This window comes from Acomys russatus, chromosome 9 (genome assembly GCF_903995435.1).
Source record: "Acomys russatus chromosome 9, mAcoRus1.1, whole genome shotgun sequence".
NCBI lineage: Eukaryota > Metazoa > Chordata > Mammalia > Rodentia > Muridae > Acomys > Acomys russatus.
Genome location: NC_067145.1, coordinates 41264922 through 41278871, shown reverse-complemented (window position 1 = coordinate 41278871; position 13950 = coordinate 41264922). Strand labels below are relative to the sequence as shown.

Genomic DNA, 13950 nt, shown 5'->3' with positions numbered 1-13950 from the left:
AGAACCCCACAAAGTTGTTCTCTGACCTCCACATGCACCAGGCACGCCTCAACCCCATACCATGTATATACACATCATCACCATCATCATCATCATCATCGCAACAACAACAATCCAAAAGCAAAAAGAGTCTGCCTCTACATACAACTCTTTTGATGTGTAGGCCCTGCATATGCTAAGCAAGCATACTACCCCAGAGCCATGTGTCGCAGTCTCTTCTACTGCTTTTGGTTTTGCTTGATTTTTGTTTCTTATGCCTTTAAGTTGGAACAGAGAGGACTGGATTTCATCACAATATCTTCACATATTGTGGGCTATCACGTGCTCTTATTCCTTCCCTCCCCCAGCATCACTTCTCACCTCTTCCAATGTCCTCTCTCTCCATCTACACTTCTTTTAAGAAAACTGTATTCATGAGTACACGTGTGTCTGTCCGCATGCAAGCCCACATGCATGTGTGTGCCTGCGGAGCCCAGGAGTCAGGTTCTTTGGAAGAGTACCTAGTACTCTTGACTGCTGAGCCATCTCCCCAGCCCCATCTACCAAGGTCTTGGTGGTAGCAAGATGTATTTGCACAAGTGTTTTAGGAATCAGCGCTGGATCATATTACAGCTTTAGTTATTTTGTTGCTGCTTAATTGTTCATCCTGTTTCAGCAGGGATAATGAGAACAGCAGATGCCTGTTCCATTTTTAAAGATCTACGGAGTTTTAAGGACCTTTGAAGACTCAAGAATGACCATTTCATTTTTTTTTTTTTTCCTTCCTCTGTTTTTGGTGCTAGGACTGGATCCAGTTAAACATTCTGCCACCATTCACCAAGCCTCCTTTTAAAATTTATTTAAAAAAAAAAAAAAGATTTATTTACTCATGTATTTTATGTATGTGACTGCTCTGTCTTCATGCACACCACAATAGGAAATGAGATGCCATTATAGATGGTTGTGAGCCACAATGTGGTTGCTGGAAATGGAACTTAGTACCTCCAGAAGAGCAGTCAAGTGTTCTTAACCACTGGGCCATCATCTCTCCAGCCCCAAAGCCTTCTTTTAATGGGAATGCCCCCCCCCCCACCTCCCACAACATTACATACTAATTTCTAGCCTATCTCACAATAGGCTGTGGGGCTTTTTTAAAGGCACTTACCTCTATTCAGAAGTATCCTTACCTCTATTCAGAGTAACTCTGGAAAGGCCAAAATCTGTCAGCTTAATATGGCCCTCATTGGAGATAAGCATATTGTCCGGCTTCAAATCCCTGAACACACAAAAGGCAAATAGATACTGAAAAAAGTAGGTTTGATGGTAAAATTCTAGGTAGGGTGGGTGGAATTACAAGAGGCAACAGTGATTATTTTCTTTAAAATAACTCACGAGTGGCTCAGAAAAGTACAGACAACAGCTATCAAAAACATCTATTACATATTGGGACCTACAAAAATTTATATGATTCAATACTAGATTCTATTTGGCATTATTTTTGGATATCGCATCCTCCTGCCAATTCAAATGTAGATTTGCTTCTCCAAAGCAAGGTCTGATTGAGCGGAGCCACTTAACCTTTCTCTGAACAGGCGAAAGGTGTGCACATCGGCCGAGACCATGAGGTCTATCACTGTTGTAAGATGGTATGGGAGTGGACAGAGATTAACAATCTTTACATTAAAATATCATGTTTACATTCAAAGCAAAAGTTAACAAAATATGGGGAGATTACACAAGAGCTAATGCAGTCTCTAAGTATGTATTACAACTGAGCTGTAGGTAAATTAGAAATACAAGCAATTAGTTTCTGCATATAGTATGGATTCAGACAGAATACATTTTACGTAATAATGCACAGAAGAGTCAGTCTTACCTATGGATGATTCCATGTCTGTGCAGGTAGTCTAAAGCCAATGCTACCTCCGAAATATATTTTATAGCCATCTCTTCATCAAAATAACCATATATATGTAGGAGAGACTTGACATCTCCACCAATGAGATATTCCATAACCTATCAGAAAATTTTAAAAGCAATATACTTGAAATATAGTGTTTAAGTATTATAGTTTATTTTTTTTTAAGACTAGTTACATAATACAACATTTTTTTCTCTCTTATCACTCCTAGGCTTGAACTTACTATTTTTCTGCCCCAGTTTCCCAAATACTGTGATTATAAGCATACACCACCAATCCTGGCTTCTCATACTATTTTTCTGGTAAAAAATTAAGCTGATCAGTTTGAACAAAAATTAGTGACACATCAGTTCTAAGACTATTAGAATAACTTCCCACTTGCCAATGTTCACAAATTTTTAGCATGGGACAGATCTGGTTTCTTCTAAACACACAGACACACATACACACACACACACACACTTTAAAAACGGTAGTATTATGTATTGTGTGATCTAGTTTTTATGCCAACATGACATAAACTAGAGATGTAGGAGAGGAGGGAACCTCAATTGAGAAAATGCCTCCATAAGACTGGGCTGTAGTCGGCGAGCCTGTAAGGCATTTTCTTAGTGACTGATGTGGGGCCCAGGCCATCGTGGGTGGGGCCATCCCTGGGCTGGTGGTCCTGGGTGCAATAAGAAAGCAGGGTGAGAAGCCTATGGGGAGCAAGCCAGTAAGCAGCAGCCCTTCATGGCCTCTGCATCAGCTCCCACCTCCAGGCTCCAGCTTTCTTCAATGGACTGTGACTCAGGACCTATAAGCCAAAAACCCTTTCCTCCCCAAGTTGCTTTTGGTTATGGTGTTTCATTACAGTACTAGAATCCCTACGACACATATTAACATCTACACTCTAATATGTTAATATAATCATTCTATGTGAATGGGCTTTTGTTTATATTAAACTTTCTTTTTTCTTTTGAGACAGGGTTTCTCTGTGTAGCCTTAGCTGTCCTAGACTCACTTTGTAGACCAGGCTGGCCTTCAACTCAGAGCTCCCTCTGTCTGTGCTGCCCTGAGTGTGGGGATTACAGGCCTGCACCACCACGCTTATATTAAACTTTTAAATTTGAAAATATACATTAACTTCGGCAAATTTGGTATTAATATGTGATTTTATTTTATTTTTTGAGATGGGGGTCTTAATATGCTGTTCAGACTAGTCCTGAACTAGGTTCCACACTTCCTTCTGCCTTGACTTGATTATTGCTGTAATCACAGGTCCACACCCCTGTGCCTGGCTAGTTTTGTTTTGTTTCTGAATAATCTGATAATAAAGTTTTAAAAAGTTAATGAACTGTTATCCTGAAGTTTCTGTTTGGGTCAGGGCATTCCTCCGTAACCCTGGCTGGCCTAGGACTTGTGGTCCTCCTGCCTTTATCTCTCAAGTGCTGAGATTGCAGGCTGGTTCTGTGACATCTGACTGCCATCAAACTTATCACGAGTTGCCGAATAAGACATTCTTATGCAAGCACAGAGCAATAAGAGTCCAATGTGGAGTCTATATTTACTTTTCTATGGCCATGTTAATGCTGTCCTGTATACTTTCTGTTATATCACTCAAGTCTCCCAGTGTTCTGTTGTGCATCTTACAACACAGTCTTGAAGAAACAGGCATATTAACAGAAAGACTCATTTTAACATGTGGTTATTCGGTGTTTCCTCATGATTCTGTGGTGTGAATATTTGGCACTCTCCTTTTTGGTGATGGCTCCCAGAAGAGACACTTAAGAGTTTGAGTTTTTTTTGGTTTCGTTTTAAGCTCTCCCCTGTCCCCCAATACCTGGGGACTGACCCCAGGACCTTATGGAGATTAGACAAGCACTCTACCACTGAGCTGTATCTTCATGCCTCTGGATTGCTACTGAACCCCTCGTGTTGCCACTGTTTGTGCGTGGACCACATTTTGAGCGGCAGGGTCTAAGGATCTAAAGGAGCAGTGAGGTTAGACACGATAGGTAGGACGTTCTCTATTATCAAATGTCTAGAATAAACAAGACGAGAACTGCAGATAGAGCTCAGGGGCAGGGTTCTTCCTTAGCATGTGTAGGGCACTGGGTTCGGCCCTAGTACCACATACACAATAAACCAACCAACCAACCAACCAACATAAAAATATTACCAGTGTCTAAGTATTAGAGCAATTCTAGAGTAGAAACAGAACGCCTCGTGTTGAGCAATCACACCTGCCACTCACCTACTGTAATAGGACTCGGAAATTACTGGACACCAAGCAGTTAGATCAGGATTGATACTAGAGTCACAGTCATGGTTTCTATATACATCCATGTAAAACGGGGTGCTGCGAAAGCATGTGCAGGCCTTGGGAAGAATTAAAAGATTAAGTAGAGGCAGGAAAGCAGAGAGAGCTTACCAACCCAGAATCATGTCCGGCCGGAGCCCCACCTGCATCTAGCTGCATAAAATCCCTTCTTGACATAAATCAGTTGCGTTACCCTGCCCTTACATCCCTAGCAGTCCTTATGAACTCTTTCTTTGAGGCTGAACACATCTTGAAACATATCCTGAAACCAGAGGCAGTGGTGGGGCCAGTCCAGTCTACACGTGTAGCGAGAGTGAGGCAATCCATGTTCTAGAAACAAACTTTCGAGGGGGAACCCTACTTACAATCCTATGCTGAGGCATAATTGGGCGCGCATATTAAAATCAGAGGTATCATAGGAAAGGATGTGCATAGTGGACAAAGTTGACATAATAACCCAAGCTTGTCAATCAAACAGAAAGCTACGCCAACCCCTCCCCTCACAATCACCTCCTCCTCCTGGAGGATCCCAGCAGTAACCGGTGCTCTGGAACAAGTTTCTCCGCCTGATATTCACTGTGCCTTTGAATAAGACTTGCTACTAGGCTACTTGTGTGTTTCTTCCATTCTTGAACCAAGGTGCCAACAACCCGGAAATGTCTGGTCCAGGCTGGTAACAAGACAAATTTCCTACCTTCTTTGGACATAGCATTCAAGGATATTACTCTTTATTCTGTGAAGAGCCAGGTAATAAACTTTAGGCTTTGTGGGATTCCAATGCAACTATTTCATTCTGCATTGTAACACTGCCAAAGACGTAGGTAACATAAACAAAAGGATGTGATAAGGTTCTGGTACAACTTTATCTACTGCCTGAAATTCCAATTTCACTGTAATTTTCATGTACCAGAAGTCTTTTCCTGGCGTTGTGTGGTATACATGTGTGTACACAGGGGACAGAGGGCATCAGGAACACTATTCTATTGCTGTCTTTATTCTCTGAGACAAGGTCTCTCACTGAATCTGGAGACAGCCTGGTGAGCAGCAAGCCTCAGTGATTTCGTGTTTTTGTGACCCTATAGCAATGGTATTACCAGGGTGTCTATGATCACCCTCAGATTTCTACATGGGCTGTTGGGATTTGAACTCAGGTCCTTATGGTTATGCAGTAAGAACTCTTACCTTCTGAGTTATCCCAATTCCAAAAAAACTCTTTATATTTTTCTCCCCACCCCCATGCCTGTTTTAAAAGCACAGTTTCCGTCTCCAGGGTGGCTTCAAAATCCTAACCCTCCTGCCTCCACCTCCTCAGTGCTGGGATTAAATGTGTACACCACTACACTAAGTTTATTTTGTTCTGGGGACTGAACCCAAGGCAAAACCAAAACCAAACCAAACAAAACCAAACTACCAAAAACTTAGATTGGTTATGGGCCTCAGTGTTTTGCAAACACCAACTCAGAGGATAGAAATCAGTATCTCTATTATTTGGTATTCATTTTCTTATAGTAAATCACCCTAAAGAACAGAGTGCTATTTTACACTGTGTTATAACCTAGACACTTTCTGAATATGTTCTCCTTAACCTTGCTGACTTCCTGTTTTTTGTTTTTGTTGTTTTTGATGTAGGATCTTCTATATAGCCCAGGCTAGCCTAGAACTTGCAATCTTCCTATTTCTGCCTTCCAAATGCTGCTATTATAGACCTGTGCCATCTTGCATGGCTTTCAACTTTGCTTTGGAGGTGAATGCCCAGACAAACTTGTATCTTCAAACCAAAATCAGTTCCCTAGAATCACCAGGTCTCATCTTCATCAGCAGAGTTTATTACAACCCAGTACAGAAATTCACCTGACTAAAGAAATCAGAACCAGACAAAGACCGGAAACAATTTCATCAGCAATATAATCACCAAAAATATGACCAAATTCATGAACAAATGCTGGAATTCTATGTTGTTCATAGAGAAAACAGGCAGGACTTTCTCCTTTACCATTCATCTGAATGATGGTTTAAAAAAGAAAAAAGACAAAAAGATAACAAAATCGCCCTGTTTGTAAATTCATCCTGACAAAATGAAAAAAAAGGTGCTCAGCACTATGCTGCAAAACCTTCTTTCCTAAAATTTCTCTTATTAGATCTTGTACCACACTTAACACCAGTCTAAATATACCTGAAGGTTTACTGAAGATTGGAAATGGGCTGAATCATCAGGTACCAGACCAGTTTTTAGGCCAAGCACCATTTTTATAGCTCACCCAAGGTATTCTTTAGATGATGCTAACATTTAAATCAGTAGACTTTGATAAAGCACTTTATTCTCCATAATGTCAGTAGCCCTCAATCAATTGTCAACAGCCTTCAATCAGCCTGCCTTATAGAAATGGCAGCATTAGTCAGCTTCTAGAGTAACAGTCTAACACCTACTGACACTTAAATGCTCGGACTCATTAAAACAAATGCACACACCCCCCCCCCCATGCCCACTACACATATATAAACACACCCCATTGGTTCCTTTTCTCACTAAAACAACATGTAAGTTGGTCAAGGTCATTAAGCACCAAAGCAGCAGTGCAGATGCAAGACGTAAACACAGATACCGTGCTCTTAGATCACTGGGCTCAGCGGCTGCTGAGTTACTACGGAGACTATAAAGCTGTTTACTCACCAAGTAGACATTTCTTGCCGACTGCAGTGAGTAATACAGGTGCACAACAAAAGGGCTTTTGCTCAGGGCCAGTGCATCTCTCTCAGCTTGTACCTGATGCGTCATATTTTTATTGATCATGTCTGCTTTTTTGACAACCTATAATAGACAACATGACAGGAGACACATTTACTCTCTTATTATCTTATTAAAGTGTTCAGAAGTTTCAAAGTTGCCATAATAAAAACTTCAAGAAAGAGAAGATCATTTAGATCCGATGGACATCAGCAAGTGGCTAGAAAAATAGCTCAGATGGTGAAACAAACAGAAAACACTGCTTAAGATAGTACTGTTTGCTATCTTGGATTAAATGGCTAAAAGACCATGAACTAGAGAAAGAAAAGAAGTTAAGCACCCGACTGATCTGTATGTTTGTAGGAAAGCCTTACTATAACAAAGCCAAAAGATAATAATGTTCCTAATAAGCCCATCCAATCACCAGGAAGCTGGCTACATGAATAGCAATATATGTTTATATGTATACATATACTTACATTTTAGCTTCTTGTTCTTTAGTTTTTATCTTAAATTTATTTATTCACTTTACACCCTGACTGCAGCCCTCGTCCTCGCCTCCCAGTCCCCCCCCATACACCCCTTGTCTCCATTCTCCTCGCATTCTCCTCAGAGAAGGGGACGGTGCCCATGGGTATCCACCCGCCCTTGCACATTAAGTCCCTACAGAACTAGGCGCATCCTCTCCCGTGGAGGCCAGACAAGGCAGTCCAGAGAGGGGGATGGGATCCAAAGGGAGGCAACAGAGTCAGAGAGGACCCCTGCTCCAGTTGTTGGGGAATCTGCACGAAGACCAAGCTACATGTCTGCCACATATGTGCAGGGAGCCTAGGACCAGTCCGTGCATGCTCTTTGGTTGGTGGTTCAGTCTCTCTGAGGTCCGATGGGTCCAGGTTAGTTGACTCTGTAGGTCTTCCTGTGGAGTCCTTGACCCCTCTGGCTCCCTCAGTCATTCCCCAAACTCTTGAATGTGACTCCTCAAGCTCTGTCTAAAGTTTGTCTGTGGGTCTGTGTATCTGTTTCCATCAGCTGCTGGGTGAGGCCTCTCAGGGCAGTTATGCTAGGCCCCTGTCTACAAGCAATAGCAGTTTAACATCAATAGTGTCAGGGTTTGGTTCTCTCTCACAGGATAAGCCTTCAATCTCTGTTGCATCTTTGTCCCTGAACATCATGTTGGCAGGACAAATCTTGGGTCAAAGGTTTCATGGGTAGGTTGGTGTCCATATTCCTCCACTGGCAGTCCTGACAGGCTACAGGAGGTGGCCATGTCAGGTTCCATATCCCCATAAACTTCCTTGGACCTCCCCTATACCAGGTTTCTGGCAAATCCCAGAGAGGCCCCCACCTCAAATTTCCATTCTCAAATGGCCCTATCTCCCTCTCTCTCTCTTTTTAATCTTCACCTTACTCCCTTCCCCTTCCCTCCCCAGATCCCTCCCTCTACCTACCTCCAATGCCCGCCCCCCTTCTTAGTAAGATGCATGCATCCTCCATTGGGCCTTCCTTGTAACTTAGCTTCTTTGGCTCTGTGGACTGTAGCATAGTTACCCAGTACTTCATGGCTAACATCCACTTATATGTGAGTACACACCATGCGTGTCTTTTTGAGTTTGGTTACCTCACTCAGGATGACATTTTCTATATCCGTCAATTTTCCTGCAAATTTCAAGATGTCCTTGGTTTCAATAGCTGAGTAGTATTCCATTCTATAAATGTACCAGATATTCTTTATTCTTCAGTTTATCCTATCTATATTCTCAGTTGAGGGTCATCTGGGTCGGTTCCAGTTTCTGGCTATTACAAATAAAACTTCTATGAACACAGTTGAGCAGATATCCCTGTGTTATGGTGGAGCATCTTTTGGGTATATACCCAGGATACCTAGGAGTGATATAGCTGGGTCTTGAGAAACCCTCAGATTGATTTCCACGGTGGTTGTACAAGTCTGCACTCCCACCAGCAATGGAGGTGTGTTCTCCCCTTGCTCTACATCCTCACCAGCATGTGCTGTCAGCTGGATTCTTGATCTTAGCCATTCTAATGGGTGTAAAATGGAATCTCAGAGTCATTTTGATGTGCATTTCCCCAATGACTAAGGATGTTGAACATTTCTTTAAGGGTGTCTAGATTTCTCTGTTGTAGCTTCGCATTCTTCACCAGGGAGGAACAGAGTAAGAATGTCTGGGCCTGGAAAGATGGTTCAGTGCTTAAGAGTGTGCACTACCCTGCCAGATGATCCAAGCTCAGTTCTCAGCACCCACATCCGGAGGCTAACACCTGTCTGTGACTGCAGCTCCATGGAGCCACACAACACCTTGACCTCCACGGGCATCCACACACGTGGCACGCGCGCGCGCGCACACACACACACACACACACACACACACACACACACACGTGATTATTCTTTGATAGAAGGTTAGAGTCAAAATGTTGGGGGCTGGATTCAGACTGCTGAATGGTTAAAAGAATTTGCTGCTCTTATGGAGGTCCTGCGTTTGGTTCCCAGCACTGATATGGAGCCTTATAACCATCTGTGACTCTAGTTTCAAGGAGTCCAGCATCCTCTTAGGGGTCCCCTAGGTATCAGGCATGCACATGGTGCGCATACATGTATTGAGCCAAAATGCTCATACACATAAAATAAATCTAAAAATAATTTCTTTCTTTCTTCTTCTTCTTCTTCTTCTTTTTTTTTTTTACAAAAAATGTAGGAAGTGTTTATCTTATGAATGATGAGAACCGGCCACGGTGGCACATGCCTGTAATAACAGCATTTAGGAGGTTGAGGAAAGCCTGGACCACAGAGCAAGACTCAAATCTCAAAGAACAACCACAAAACAAAACACATTTCTGAAATAGTCTCAATTGCCGCCTTACAGAAAAATCAGAGCTATATCCCCAGCCTATGTGCCTTAGGCTGGCTTTGCATTTCCTGAATAGATGAGGATGCTCTCGAACTCCCAGTGATCCCACCTCCACCTCACAAATGTTGACAGCACGGGTGTGTGCCACGGCGTCTGGCTACATTACACCTTTTATGTTTCAAAGCAAATGGCTTAGAAACAAAACTATACGTTAAAATTGGAGCATTAAGTGAAATAGTAACATTGGGATCATATAACTCTCAAATCAGTGAAAAAATATTTTTAAGAAAATCCTGGGATCCTCCCCGCTTGCGAGCTATGACAGGCAGGAGAGGTGGCCCCAAGGTCATGAGAGTGGGAGAGCTGGCCCTGTCCCTTACAGGCTGCAAGCTGTGCACCTCACCTGGGAAGCACAATAGAGCCGGCCCTGGTGGCATGGGCATGTGTGAACCAAAAAAGTGGCACTATGACTGACTTTTTAAAGATTATGGATCTGGGTCTGCAGGGCACAGCCTAAAGAATGGATTAAAAATAAGAACAATGATTCTAGTTAGGGGATTATTCTAATGAACTAGGGACAGAAACGAAGGTCTGATGAATCTCAAACCACCAGGCCAAAAAAAAAAAAAAAAAAAAAAAAAAAGAACATGCAAAAGATCATACACTGTAGGATCCCATTTATGTGAAATGTCCAGAAAATGCGACCTTGCAGAGATAAAAAGTGAATTGGTGCATAGGGCATGTTGGTACATGCCTGTAATCCCTGCATGTGGAAGATGGAGCCTGGAGCACCAGTAGCTCAAGGCCAGCCAGCCTCAGCTACATTGTAAATCTCAGGCTATTTGGGACTGCCCAAGAGAGAGACAGAGGAGGGAGATGGAGAGGACGGTTAGGAGCTACCTCCTGATGGATTAAGGGAAGAGGCGCTACAAATAGGCAGAAAAGATATTTTCTGGGCTGTGGGACTTTTCCTTAAAACTGGAGTTCGATGAGTGTCCCACAACTATTTAATTTACTAAAACCATCACTGAACTGTACTTTTATGAACAAATAAGTGGGGAGAAATGAAGGGCCCAAACCTAGTTATTTCCTTGGGAATGGGAAAAAAAAAAAAAGTTCCACAGGGAGAACAGGAACAGTTATAGGATACACGACATGAATGAAATTTAAGAAAGTTAAAATGCCGCAAGTTTCTAGCCTGAAAGGTAGGGATGATGTTGGTGCCATTAAAGGGAGTGAAGGAATACAGGAGGGCCAACCTTTGGGCAGGCAAGAGGACGGCTGGCCCTTTGTGTGCTATTCACTGAGCGCTGTGTACCAGACACTTGAAACTGTCAACGCATACTTTCCTTTGTTAGCTCCACTCATTACCATAATGTGAGTAAGCTGAAACTTTGGGTGTGGATGAGAAGCAAGAGTGAATATTAAGTGCACACTGTTTTTAAGATCACATATAGATAATAAAGGCTTGGTTTAGGACATATTTCTTGCTACTTGCTCTATACATCAACTTACAATCTAGATATCACTGTGGAAAATTTGAAAAGCACGAGTGAGGCTTAATGAGGTCTTCTGGTTGTGCAGCACTTGCTCCTGCTTATTCATCTGCTATCAAATGGTTGGAATTAATACATAATCTGAAAAGTGACTACTGCAAATGTAACGGAAGTATCAAATGTAATCCCGGTGACGCTCAAGTTAGTAAAACAAAAATCCGGATGACATATAAAATAAGTGATACTAGAATTTTAAAAATTACACATTAATTTCATAGCCGAAAATTTGAAATAATGCAGCTTCTTGGTAAGAGTGGCATTTGAAAACCCATGTCCACAAACCAGTCTTATTTGTGACAGCAAGATTTCAGCTATTCGGTATGTCCAAGCAAACAAGGAAAACACAACCATCGTACTTAAGGTCTTTTGAATTTTGAAACATGACTCATGAATCTTGGCTGTGACTTCAAGTCTTTGCCGTTAGCCTCAGCTTTCTCTCATTGGTTAACACTGGCCAGGGCAAAGTTTTGCTCTTTTCACTGGGTAGTGAGTGATTCTCAGGATACTGAAAGGAAGATGACAGACACCTGCTCATTGCACTCAGGACTGCGAAGGCTTCTGCAAGCCGAGCATTCCAGGCTAGAGCTCCAGCAGCCTCAGAGCCTGTTCAGCATCGCAGAGAGGAGGACCATGGAGGAGGACCATTTAAGGCCGTGTCCCTTCTAGACTTCCTACCTTCACTGCGTACAACTTGCCGCCTTTCTGTCCCAGGTACACTTTCCCGAATGCACCACGGCTAATGGGCTTCACTATGGTGAACTCCTCAATGGAGGGTGGTCTTGGCACCGGGATCTTATTCACGCACTCTTCTGTCGCCGCGCCTCCTTCATTCTCCTCGCTCCCCGTGGCGGACTCCATAGCTGTACAGTTCGCACTGCAGCCGCAACTCCCGCCAACTAGATTCAAAAACCAGGCTTCGCCCACGCAGGGCGCCGCTCGTGACGTCACCGCGCGGCTGCGCCCTGCCGGGTCGCTCCGGGCCAGCTTCGGTGGGCGGGGCCTGCGGCGCGCTGGGCGGGGCCCGGGGGCGCGTGGGCGGGGCTCGGCTGGATTCGGGTTCCGCCAGCCCCCGGTGGGGTGGGTGTGTGCGTGTGTGTGTGTGTGTGTGTGTGACGGGGCTGCGCGGTTGCCGGCCAACGACCGAAGGGGCCACTGAGGCTCTGATGCAGATTGAGTCTGGTGGGGTCCTTCCGGGTCCCGGTAAAGATCTGCAGTCGACCCTCCCTCCCGCCCGCCCTCCGCGAGAGCTAGAAACCAGGCCGACTGTTGAGTAAAGCAATGACTAGGGATGAGGGGTGGAAGCGAGCGAAGTCGCAGAATGTGGAGAAGCTGGGTGAGCGGGAGGCGCGGTTGACCCCGTACTGAATCCAGAAACACATCAGGAGTGACTAGAAGACCATCCAGTTTATTGTGTGGGAAACAACGACAACGAAACCCCCTAAAAGTGAAATACTATCCGGAAGAGGCGGAGCGCTGACGGTCTTGTGGCCCGGTGAACGTGGAGGCGTTCACTTGCCCCGGAAGTACTCTTTCGTTAGTCCCTGGTCTTCCGGGGTAGATGTCGTCTTAGCAGCTGTAGGGGAGGGGAAGCCATTTTTTTGCTTCTGGGAGGAGTAAGGAAGAAACTGGGAGAAAAGCGAGGGGAAGTAAAAAGGAAATAAAAGGGCTCGGCCCCTTTCCTCAGAGCTGAAGATAGGAAGCAGTTTCGGCGGGCTGGTCAGGGCCCAGAGATGTTCTCTTTGTCGAGCACGGTGCAGCCCCAGGTGAGTCCAGCGGTCAGCCGTTTCCCTGCAGCCCTTTTGCGACTGTTTACCGGATGGTGTCGTAGAGTCGGTTTTGCTGAAGCAAATTAGTGAGGGAAACGACGAACCCAGTGAGAGTCGCGGGCTGAAAAGTAGATCAGGGGACAGTGCTGAGAGTAGGACCTGACACTAACCCTGGTGAACATCCTAGCTTATCCGATGGCTTGTACAGAATTTCTGTTAAGAGAATTCCAGGCATTGTTCAGGGTTGGACAGCCTGAGATGGGAGTTTGTCAAGTCTGTGATGAGAGATAAAGAAAGTAATGTTCTTTCCGTCCACAACTTTCTGACCCTCCTTTTTTTCTTACAAGCAGAATTTAGCTTAAACATACTCTAATACTTTGAAGAGATACCATAATTTCTTTCTTTTGTTTCTGGACCAGAATTAATTCAAGTACGTTTTTGAGTCATTGGATTCTTGGTATTAAAATTATTTAAAAATTGATTCAAATTCCATACGTTTGGGGTCCTTTTTCAGGACCGAAATTGTGTTAATTTTTTTCTTTCATTAAAAATTTATTTTTGGATAGCAATGGTTTTGTTTGTTTGTTTGTTTGTTTTTTGTACATTCAGATTCAGGCCTCTTAATTAATTAAATCAGTTTATTTATTAATATAATTTTTATATTTGTTGGTGTTTTTCTTCGAGATAGAGTTTCTCTGTGTAATGGCCCTGGCAGTCTTGGAACTCCATTTGTAGGCATGGTCTCACTGTGTATCTTTGCTGCCCTGGACCTCGAAGTGTAGTCTAGGCTGGCGTCGTACTCTCTGAGATTAGCCTGCCTCCGAAGTGCTGGGA

At 43.7% G+C, this 13950-nt stretch overlaps 2 protein-coding genes across 2 annotated transcripts in view; one reads left to right on the top strand and one right to left on the bottom strand.

Moving 5' to 3' along the window:
* Mastl (microtubule associated serine/threonine kinase like) overlaps positions 1 to 12246 on the bottom strand; it is a 34780-nt gene extending 22534 nt beyond the window's left edge. The window contains exons 1-4 of the mRNA XM_051151216.1: positions 12026 to 12246; positions 6874 to 7011; positions 1856 to 1995; positions 1167 to 1255 (exon numbers count right to left, since the gene is read on the bottom strand). Coding sequence (XP_051007173.1) covers positions 1167 to 1255; positions 1856 to 1995; positions 6874 to 7011; positions 12026 to 12208 — 550 coding nt within the window. The 5' untranslated portion in view covers positions 12209 to 12246. The remainder of the gene's footprint in view (positions 1 to 1166; positions 1256 to 1855; positions 1996 to 6873; positions 7012 to 12025) is intronic.
* A 368-nt stretch (positions 12247 to 12614) lies between these two features.
* Positions 12615 to 13950, top strand: part of Yme1l1 (YME1 like 1 ATPase) — a 36275-nt gene continuing 34939 nt past the window's right edge. Inside the window, exon 1 of the mRNA XM_051151215.1 lies at positions 12615 to 13113. Within this exon, the coding sequence (XP_051007172.1) occupies positions 13081 to 13113 (33 nt within the window). The 5' untranslated portion in view covers positions 12615 to 13080. The remainder of the gene's footprint in view (positions 13114 to 13950) is intronic.